This window comes from Wolffia australiana, chromosome 6 (genome assembly GCF_029677425.1).
Source record: "Wolffia australiana isolate 7733 chromosome 6, ASM2967742v1".
NCBI classification, from domain to species: Eukaryota; Viridiplantae; Streptophyta; class Magnoliopsida; order Alismatales; family Araceae; genus Wolffia; species Wolffia australiana.
In genome coordinates, this window is record NC_135840.1 from 13428610 (window position 1) to 13440298 (window position 11689).

At 53.7% G+C, this 11689-nt stretch overlaps 1 protein-coding gene across 1 annotated transcript; it reads left to right on the forward strand.

Annotated features, from left to right (window-relative positions):
* Positions 1–7388: 7388 nt before the first annotated feature.
* LOC144704971 (uncharacterized) lies at positions 7389–10312 on the forward strand. Its single transcript, XM_078577553.1, has 6 exons — positions 7389–7495; positions 7576–7978; positions 8144–8529; positions 8641–8840; positions 9190–10090; positions 10192–10312. Exons 1-6 carry the CDS (start codon positions 7389–7391, stop codon positions 10310–10312), a joined length of 2118 nt encoding a protein of 705 aa, XP_078433679.1.
* Positions 10313–11689: the final 1377 nt, after the last annotated feature.

Below are 11689 nucleotides of genomic sequence, written 5' to 3' on the forward strand. Positions count from 1 at the left end.
CTCCTTCTCACCGACTGTCGGCACTCCTGCTCGGTTTCCCTCCTCAGCCAACGCCGGCGCTAGTTTCGTGGACGACTGTTCATCCCTCTCCAGGCGTCCTTGGTCTCTAAGGACTTTGGGCACTATTCAGGCTTACTGCTGCCCAGAACCGCCACTGCCAGGCTTACCGCAGCCTGGAATCGCCACTGCCAGGTTCCTATTCGATTCCCCTCTTTCGCTTCCAGTATCATTATTTCCTTCAGTACTGTCTTTCGCTATCGTATTCCGCTGCCGCCTAGTTCATTGACGTTGGATAGGTTAGCCACCCCATTCGAGAGATAGAACTTCTTTGAGATTGACGAACAGGTTATAGCCGTCGAGGGTGAACTCCTGCGGGCCGTCAAACGCCCTCACGTCGAGCTCGATCGTGAGATCTCGCGGGTCACTTGGAGTTGACCCAGATCTAATCGTCCCCTTTTGGATTTACTGGACCGCCGCCCCTCCATCGGCCCGTCCTCATCGCTCTAAGAGGAAATTTGAATGTGCATTCAGCTTCTTAATTGTCACGCATCGTGCATCGCTGTGACATAATACGAGCCGTCGATCTCGGCCGTCCTGTATTACATCATATTGGTATCAGAGCCGATTGTGCTAACCTCCGTGCTTAGCCATGTCGGTCCAAAAAAAAAAGTTATTTATCTCTTTCATCTTTACACGTCTTGCATGCATAAATATTTTCAAAATTCATAACATGTGCATTCATCCGTATACTCGTCATCTCATCATTTAGTAGGAGTCCCCTTCCCTTTCCGTAGTATCTGGCCATGACGATGGTTCGTACACATAGTGGTGTTCAGGATGGCTACCTGTTGGTTGAGGATTGTGAGAATGACGCTCATATTTACGACCTTCCTTTAGAAGGTCAGGTTTCCATTCATCGTCCAGACACTTACCTTGACGATGATGGCTTAGACACCCATCCAGAGGATAGGGAATCATATTCATGTGATTGGAGCACGCCTCGGCACCGGAGACAGCCCCGCCGAAGACCATACCGGCGCTATCAATCACACGAGACGCATACCGCTAGTGCTTATGAAGTGCCACCTTTTGCTCAGCCTCACGCATGGAACGACAGTCGTACGATCATTATCGACCGTGAGACGATCGTTATCATCGGCATGACGATTGTTACCAGGACTATCGGCCCAGGATGATCATTATCGAGAGCGAGACGATAGCTATCGTCCACGGGATGATCATCCTAGACAGTATGATGACCTCTACCCACGTCCGGACGATCACTACCTTGATGATCGCCGCACGAATGATTCCAACCACATGCACGATGATTACTATGGATATCCGAATGACTTTTCTTAGCCACAAGATGGCCGCCACTAGAAGGATGACATACATCAGACAGGAGGACCTACCTATGACCACCATAGCCTACATCACGAGCAGATCCCTGTCCCGTACCCATCTTCGGGTGGCCCATATCCACCCCTACCAACTTATGTTGCCCTGACTCCGCATGGGCAAGGATACCCTCATGCGCCAGCGATGTCTTACGCTCCGCAGGTATCTCCTGCCTTGCACACCTATGGGGCCTCACTCGCGCCCCAAGCCCAGCATACTTCTTTTGTACATGTCGTGCCCTATGTCCACCCCACACCTTGTGTCGCACCCGACATGCCATCGCCGCATGTCTACCCACCGGCCGCGCATACTTCGTATGCATCACATGTGCCGCCAGTTCATTATGGAGGGAGTGACCCGCCACCACTGCCCGCATCTTATGCATCGGCTACATACTTAGTACCACCTTCGGGGCATTACCAGACTTCGGTGCCCTCCATACCACCTGTTTCGCCTACGTCAAATGTGTCTTTCGTGCCGCGTAGACCCTATGAACAGTATGCTCCATCAGCACTACAGGTGCCTCATGTGACTTATACGTCACCGGCTACATACCAGCCTTCTCATGTTGCTTCAGGGCATGACACTCGGTATGATGAGACCCCACAGCACTATGACGACTACTATGGTCCACATTATGATGGTTCTTATCCGCGACTACCTGACGTCGACTATTACGATGATGTTAGAGAGCCTCTTTGTAGACCTCGTCATGCTAGGACCCCTAGGAGGACTAGGAGGGTTAGGAGACGTGCTCATAATGTGCTAGATGCACATAGAGCCACGACTTTTACCAATTCCCCACCACTTGATCGAGTCTCTCCCCCACTTGAGCTAGATGAGCTCAATATTGCCCATAGTGTTACTTTCCCGATAGACCCGCCAGAGGAGCCTCCACCACCATCGAGGCTACAGTTTACTTTCGTTTCCGATCTAGACGTAGATGCACATGACGCCATACCTAGTGACGACCACTTGATAGAGACGCCGGTCCAACAGAATGTCAGGGATAGTTTACCTAGTGATTTAGAGCTAGTAGAGCTTGATACCACGATCCGTTATGATTTCCTGGAAGACCATCCGGAAGAGTTTCCTCTACTTGAGAAACTTCAGTTTACCTCTCCCTATACGCCTGAGCTAGCTGAACTCGTGGCTAAGTCTAGTGATGGATTCCCGGACAAGCAGCGGGAAGAGCCTCTGCTATAACATACGCTACAACATACGATTCTCGTAGTTCCAGAGTTAGTTGAACCGTTGGTTACCTTTAGCTATCGATTCCCCATAGGGCCTCTAGAAGAGCCTTCGCCCTTGGTGACGTTACAGAATGGACTTAGTACTGATCTAGACTTAGACCCTCTTTTAGTAATGCTTCCTATTTATATCCTGAGAGAGCTTATGGATGACTCCCGATCACTGCAGAAGTTTCTGCGCGTTATTGACCCCACGACTGAGATGGTGATAGCCATGCTTTTCAGACTAAGACATAACCACGACATCCCCACGGACGTGAATCACATTTACGAGAGGAGGTCCGATGTATTTCCGTATTTCCTTTCTAGTCATGATGTTCTATTTGTGAGATACTTTTGGAAGCCGATGTGGCTTCTTCGAAACACACAAGTTGGTCTTAGTATGACTTATTCCTTCGCCATGGAAAGATGGAGCAAGGCAAACTTCTCTCTGGTTTATTACTAAGTATGTTCTTGTGGTGTGAGAGATTTCATGATGTGGGAATGGATAATTCTCTGGGCAGAGCTGATTATGTTCAATACCATGTACGGCCAGATACCACGTAAGCCTCCTAACCTCACCATCTTAGTCATGCATGTTAGGCTCTCAGATTATGGAGTTGCATTTGCACATCATGTGAGAGCGTCACGTCATAACATTCATGCATGCATTGCATTCCAACGTGAGAAGTATGAACTTGTTGTCGATGTACATCGATGCCCATTTAGCTACGGTGAGGGTGACTTGGTTATGGTTAGGTTGAGGCCTGAGAGATATTCTCCACGGGTCGCTATGATGCTCCGCGCTCGTAATGCCGGGCCTTTCTCGATAGTCTGGATGGTTGGGAAGATGGCATGCATTGCATGTGTTTTTCCTAACTGGGAAACATGCCTCATCATTGACGTGTCCAACCTTGAGTCGTACCAACCCATGCGCCTCTTTTCTCCACCAAAAAGCCATCCCTTTCTGGCCCTAGTAGTCTAAAGTCATTTGTGAGTGAGTTTGCCAGTCCACCCTCCCTTGATTGCCCCCCACTTAGGCATGACAGCGTAGAGGAGGTACTGTGGGAAGTAATTAACGTTGCAGGGAAAGGTGGCACACGACTCTTCCTTATTCGATGGGAGGGTCGCCCGCCCGACGGAGCACTCGTGGATACACAAGAAAGGCCCTGCCAGCTCATCAAGCGTGAACTCTCCTCTCAAAACGATGGAGTTGGCCTCAAGCTCGACGAGGTCGAGCTTTCCCCACCATGGGAGGATGATGGGGACCATCAAGACTTAAGGAAATATCTTCCTTGCTTTTTTTGTTGTTTTGTTTTGTTGGTTTGTTTCCAGTTTTATGTTTTGTCTTTTCACCTTCCGTAACTGATATGGACCCTCCCTATAAAGAGAAGGGAACCCCTTGTATTAAGAAGAAGAAGAAAAAGACTCAAAAAATGTGATTTGTTTGGCCATTTTCCTGATTTTTAATGTTTTTTTAGTTTTTGAGTTATTTACGAAAATGCCACTGCGAAGTTAGGAGAGAGAGAGAGAGGAAACCCTAGAGTTCGCCGGAAACCGCCGTCGCCATCGCCGGAAACCGCCGTCTCCGCTGCCATCGCCGGAACTCTGGTGATCATTCGTGAGGCTGCTTAGCACCGCCCCTCGTCCCCTCCAGGCCACCAGCGGCCGCCAAGGGCCACCAGTGGTCGCCAAGGGCCACCAGCTGCCGCCAAGGGCCGCTAGCAGCCGCCCATAGCCGCCAGTGACCACCCACGGCCGCCAGTGACCGCCAGCAGCCGCCAACGACCGCCACCGACCGCCCACGGCTGCCAGTGATCACCCACGGCCGCCAACGACCGCCAGCAGCCGCCCACAGTCGCCAGCAGCCACACACCGCCGCCAGTGACTGCCAGCGACCTCTAGCGACCGCCCATAGCTGCCAGCGACCGCCCATGGCCGCCAGCAACCTCCAGCAACTGCCCACGGCCGCCAGCAGCCGCCCACGGCCGCCAGCGACCGCCCACGGCCGCCAGGCCGCCACGGCCGCCGCGGCCGCCACGCGCCAGCAACCTAGCAGCCGCCAGCGACCACCAGCGACCGCCCACGACGCCTAACGATCGCGCACGGCCACCAGCGACCGCCAGTAGCCACCCACGGCCACCAGCGAGGGCTTGCGACCGCCTGCAACCGCCGCGGCGATAGCGACCGCCGCGACCGCCGCGACCGCCCGGCGCGCGACCACAGCCGCTAGGGCCGTCAAAACTGGCTTCGGCTGTCCGGCTGATCGCGGCCGCCCAAGCCACCTGCGTCCGCCAAGGCCGACCGGGGATGCCATCACTGGGACGGCCGGTCCGCAAACCCCTCCCCCCCTGGCTTTCTAGCCGCTGTTCTCTTGGAGATGCTGTCCCATCCTACGGGTTCCCCTTAGTTTCCCTTTGGACGCCTCGCACCTGCCCGCGGCCGCGCCTCGGCCATCTCCTGCATCTTGTGCCAACTGATCGTGACACTACTGCCGCATCGTGTCGCTCGCCTCCTACGGGTCGAAGACGATACCCCGAGCCTATCATTCTGGGTACGCTCTTTGACTTTCCCATCGGCGTTATATTATTTCTTTCAGTACCTCCAAACATTTTCTCCACCGCCGGGGTTAGAATAGTGATAGATAGGACTCACATTCTGAGGGTTAGGATTGGTATCAGAGCCGGTCGTGTTAGCGCTTGCTTACCACGGTCGGTCAGATATTACTTACTTGTTTCCGCATTTATTACTCGTCGTTTCATCTTCCCATTGCATATTTTAAATTCACTTGCAGTCGCACAAAAAAAAAGCACGTCATATCATTCATTTCATCTCGTAGCATCATCTAGATAGAACTCGTAGTTAATTCTAAAGAAGTTGACTGTAGAATGGTTCGGACACGGGCCCAGATGCAAAACGCCGACGCGGAAGGTTCAGGCGCAGTTCACAAATTTAATCTGAACGTAGAGGATCTTCACCCGGGAGATCCGTTAGATCTACCGTATCATGAGGACTTGATAGTGAACGAGGAGGCACTGTTGCCTCCTCCTCCTCCGGTCCCGGCCCCCGTCCCTCAGGTCCCTACTCTGAACGGTGGGGTAGCATCATCCCGCCCGTCCATTAGGACCGAGGACCGTGAGTCCTCCTCCGCGGCTAGCCCTAGAGCGCCGCCTAGTGGTCACCGGACCACTAGCTCGTCGGGAGATATACCCCAACGTTCGGGCAAGGCCCCCATGCCGAGCAGCCCCGCTCCGGTCCTGGCTTATGTTCCTCGAAGACCTGCAGCATCACAACACTACAATCTACCGGCGTGGCAACCTTGGCGCGACAAGCAGCGGAGCTGGGAGTATCACTGACGACGGTCACCACCACCCGACGGGTATCGCACGCAGCGCTACCCCGAGGAGTGATCCTATCGGCAGGATAGGGACCACTACCCATCGGAGGCGAGAGCGCCTCCTCATTATGACCCACCCAGTCAGCATCACGGGCTTCCTACCGTGCAGACCCATGTCCCGACGCCTTATGCGCCGGCCTATACCGCAGGTACGAGTGGGCTACCCTATGTCGCCCCTCCTCTGGTGGCCCCGGCCACCTACAGGCCGCCGACATACTATAGCATGACACACGTGTCCGTGCCTCAGCCGCACAGTGCACCGCACGTGCCGCCTATCGTGGCCCCACATTACCCCACAGGGTACCCGCCGGCACCGCAGCAGACCTACCCGATCGGCACGCACGGTCAGCCTTCCGTAGCACATACTTACGCTCCCCATCCATATCCGGAGCCAGCGGCACAAACCGGGCAACCCGCACTGACCGCGGCCTACCCACACCCGGGCTACGCCCTGGAGGCAATCTACTACCCACAGCCGACCCCACCAGCCGCACCCGTCCCCGACTATGTAGGGCAAGTGGGCCCTAGGGAGGTCCCTCGACCCCCACCCGCTTGTCATCCGGATGATGAACGAGAGAGACGATGCGAGGCACATGGAAGTACCTACCTTCAAAGGATCCCGCAACCCGAAGGATTACACTGATTGGGAATCCAACTTGGAGAGTTACTTCCAGTGGTACGATATGGATGACGATCTTTGCGTCTCATACGTCGAAGCTCGTCTCGGAGGGCAAGCCAAGATCTTTTGGAAGAACGAGAAGGAGGCTGCCCGACTCCGGGAAGATCCACCCCACACATGGAACGAGATGGCTCGCAAGCTTATGGATAAGTACATCCCTAAGCTCTACATGACCTGCTTATTACTCAAGTGGATGGACCTAAAGCAAGGTCGCCGACGGGTCAGCGAGTACATTGAGGAGTTTGAGGAATATCGCATGAGGTGCAAGTTCGTGGAAAGCCCTCAGATTCAGATTGCCTTTTTCGTCCACGGATTACAGACAGATCTAGGAGTCAAAGTTCTAGAACAGAACCCTAGCAACGTGGACTTAGCATATGGCCTCGTGGAGAGTAATGAATACTCTCATGATGATACTACCCCGACGAACGCCATCGCACCCCGGGTGAGCAGCACTAGCTCGTCGATGAGCTCCACTCCTAGAGCGGCATCTGGGTGGACACGAGGAACCCCGGCAACACCCCGACCGGCCACTCCGGCCCCCGCTCCGGCACCCGCTCCGGCACCGTCGACCCCATCCGTGGTGTCAACCGCTAGGACCCCAGTAGCCGCCCGTGAACCCATGTAGTGTTTCAAGTGCAAGGGATTCGGACACCGCTGCACTGAGTGTCCCTCGCTCCTGCACATGGACATTCACGGGAACCCGGTAGACGCCTCGCTGGAGGACGACTTGGAAGTGGATGAGTATCCAGGGGAGTGCCCCGAAGGGAAAGACTATGAGGAACCCCTCGGGTACATACAGATTACTCTGGCACCCCGACCCCGGCCCAGCCCGTTGCAACCCTACGCATACAACAGGGCGCTCCGTCTAGGGGCCATAATACCCGGGCATGCCCCGTCACCACCCCACCAGTAGGGTCGGCCCCCGTGGCCATCGCCATACACAGGACGAACCCGCATCCCGCCAAACCCGGTTCGGACGCGCCCCTGCCCGCACCCACCCCGGCCTCAAAGCCACCTACTCCGGGAAGTGCGGACATGACCCATCGCACTTCCATCTTTTACTTGTACGTGAAAATCCCCGGGCGAACGTACAAGCTTATCGCGGATAGCGGCAGCTGTGTCAACGCCATATCTGAGGACACGGCTCGCAAGCTAGGGCTCACGTTAGTACCGCACCCGACGCCATACAACGTGTCTTGGATCGACGCATCCACCCTCGCGGTACGGATGCAGTGCCATGTTCCGTTGAAGATGAGCACGTACGACGAGCAGGTGCTATGTGACGTACTACCAATGAAGATTGGTAGTATCATTCTCGGATGACCATGGTTATTTGACCATGACGTCCAACTAGCGGGACGAGTGAACACGTGCTCATTTATCTATGGGGGTAGGCGTCTTATATGGTACCCCTCGACCCGCTCCCATACCCCCCAGCCAGCACCCCCTAGCGGACAGGAAGCCCCACCTCCGACACCGATCATTACGAATGGATGCATATTTAGGAGAGGGCTCGAGCCCGTTGAGGACACACTACCGGTTTGCTTTGCACTCGCCGTCTCACCATCATCGGCACCAGAGGAGACGGAGCTCAAGGACCCTGAGGTGTCCTGGCTAGTAGCAGAATTCGCGGACGTATTTCCCGCCGAGCTCCCTTGCGAGCTTCCTCCACTGAGGAACATCCAGCACGCGATAGACTTTGTTCCGGGAGCATCTCTCCCAAACCTACCTCACTACCGGATGGACCCGGTCAAATACGAGGAATTGCACGGGCAAGTGAAGGAGCTACTCTCCAAAGGATTGATCAGGGAGAGCCTTAGCCCGTGCGCCGTACCGGCCCTACTCGCGCCCAAGAAGGACGGGGCTTGGCGCATGTGTTGTGACTCTAGGGCCATCAACAAGATTACGGTGAAGTACCGTTTCCCAATCCCTAGGATACAAGACTTGTTCGACGAGATGGTCAGAGCCACTATCTATTCGAAGATAGATCTTCAGAGTGGATATCACCAGGTTCAGATCCGACCCAGACGAGTGGAAGACGGCGTTCAAGATCAAGGATGGATTATGCGAGTGGAACATCATGCCATTCGGGCTCTCGAACGCCCCGAGTACTTTCTAGAGGCTCATGAACGAGGTACTCTGCCCATTCATTGGAAAGTTCATCGTCGTGTACTTCGACGACATATTAGTTTATAGTGCTACGAGAGATGAGCACCTCCAGCACCTTTGGCTAGTGTGCGTCACGCTGTGCCGTGAGAAGCTGTACGCTCACCCCAAGAAGTGTAGCTTCTTCGTATCCGAGGTATCCTTTCTTGGGTTCATCTTTTCAGCGTGAGGAGTCGCTGTCGATCCCGCCAAGGTGGAAGCCATCACCACTTGGCCGAAGTTGAAGAACGTGCATGACGTTCGCAGCTTCATAGGACTCGCCACTTTCTATAGAAGATTCATGCCTGGTTTTAGCGGGGTAACTGCACCTCTTACAGAACTCCTCAAGAAGGAGCACTTCGAATGGACCCCAGCAGCAGATCACGCCTTCGAGCTAGTGAAGAAGCTCATGACAGAGGTGCCGGCACTCCGGTTACCCAACTTTGTGAAAGTCTTCGAGGTGTCATGCGACGCCTCAGCAGTCGGGATAGGGGGAGTCCTCAGACAGGAGGGACACCCCATAGAGTATTTTAGCAAAAAGCTAAACGACACGCGTAGGAGGTACGACAACTACGATAGGGAATTCTACGCCCTAGTGCAGTCGATGCGCCACTGGCGCCACTATCTCCTCCCGAAGGAGTTCGTCCTCTTCTCGAACCACAGTGCGCTACACCACCTTCACGATCAGCGCAAGGTCAGCGATCGCCACGTGAATTGGATCGCCTACCTACAGGATTTAATGTTCCTTGTTCGTCACAAGAAGGGCAAGGACAACATGGTAGCCGACGCCTTGAGTAGACGACCATTGGTCTTGAACATGATGAAGACTCAAGTCCTCGGATTTGAGCAGCTACTTAAGGATTACAGCGGTTGTCCCAACTTCGGGAAAATCTTCGCGCAGGTCCGTGACAGCACGGTCCCGAGTTCCCGGGATTACTACATCGACTACGGGTACCTCTTCCGCGGCAAGAGGCTATGCATACCCCGGAGGTCCCTCCGAGATTTCCTAGTATGGGAAACGCACGCCGGCGGCCTGAGTGGACACTTTGGCATCAACAAGACGATCCAAGAGATGGAGCATCGGTTCTTTTGGCCATCTCTGAAGCGAGATGTGGGGAAAATCATTTCCCAATGCTCCACGTGCACGAGGGCCAAGATGATGAAGCAGAACACGGGCCTTTACACACCACTACCCGTTCCTGACAGGCCGTGGGAGGACATCAGCATGATTCCATCATGGTTGTCGTCGACCGCTTCTCGAAGATGGCGCACTTCGTGCCATGTTCGAAAGCATCCAATGCATCTAGAGTCTCTCGACTCTTCTTTGATCACGTGGTTAGGTTACTCGGCGTACCTAAGACCATCGTCTCTGATCGAGACATTAAATTTATGAGCTACTTCTGGAAGACCCTTTGGGTTCTCATGGGGACCCAACTAAAGTTTTCGACTGCGTATCATTGATGACTCTCAATACGTCATCAATTATTAAGGATTTCTTGAGCATTAAAGTATCATTTGCATTCATTTAATCCATATCGGTTATATCTCATGTACATTATTTTCCTACTTACTAACCCCACTTGATTCTTTGAATCAAGTGGATTAGATCTCACTTATTGGATTTAATGAGTTCAGATATGGATCAAGCACTGAGAAAAATGCACTTGACCAAGAGGAGTTGGCGAAAAACTATAAGGAAGAAAAAGCCCTAAAAATCTCCAAGAAGCATAATTGAGAGAAACCTATAAATAGCCTCTTGAGGGTTCATTTTAGGTTGTCCAGAATTTCCAACTGAACAGGCTAGGGCTTGGAGGAGAAGAGTTTGCACCCTCCAAGAGCTGATGAGCATTGGAGCTGGGAGAGAAGCATGCTGAGGAATAGCTGGAGCACAACGATCATCATCTCGCCAGAAGGGGTGTGACACCAGGTGGTGTGAGGGTTCTAGTTTCAGCTTTGGTCTTCTCCTCTCTTCTAAGACAATCGAATTTGGTATTGGAAGGTACTCAACAGTGTTTCCAGTCGTTCCGGACAAGATTGTTCTTTGTTCTAGTTTGATTTCGAGTTCATTGTTTGTTCAAATCTGTCTTCCTTTCGTTTTCTCAAGTCCACAATCTCCCATAGCAATCCCGCTTGAGTTCTTCATCCTGTAGGAGCAGCCAGGCTGTGCATAACCTTGGGCTGTAGGCTAAGCCGCAAAGAGCCTGGGTCACAGAGCCGCCGCAAGACAACCGAGCTGCCAGCAGCCACACCAGTGCACAGGCAAGCTCGCATGCCCGCGCGCAGGCAGCCCACCCGCGCAGACGCCGAGCGGCGAGCTCACACGCCCGCGCGCAGGTAGCCGCCTGCGCACATGCAGCAGCCCGCACGCAGGCAGCCCACCCGCACAGACGCTGAGCGGCGAGCTCGCATGCCCGCGGGCAGGTAGCCGCCTGCGCACAGGCAACAGCCCGCATGCAGGCAGCCCTGTGTGTAGACGCCGAGCGGCGAGCTCGCACGCCCGAGCGCAGGTAGCCGCTTGCGCACAGGCCGCTGCTTGCACGCAGGCAGCCCGCGTGCAGATACACCCGTAGGGTATTTGTTCATTTGCCCCAAAGGGCAGGGGTGAACGGTTCAGTAAAGAAATTCTTTACTAACGATTCTGCTTAGTTAGATTTTATAAAGAATACGCTACAGGATTGTACTGAAGATTATTTAGCCTATCTTTACACCTGAATATTGAAATCCAAACGTGGAAACTGAGTTGAAAAAGAATTGATATCATTTTACCTGCTCCCTGTGGATCGACACCTTACTCGCCCTAAGGCTGTGAGGTTATAAATATTGTTGCATAGCTCAATT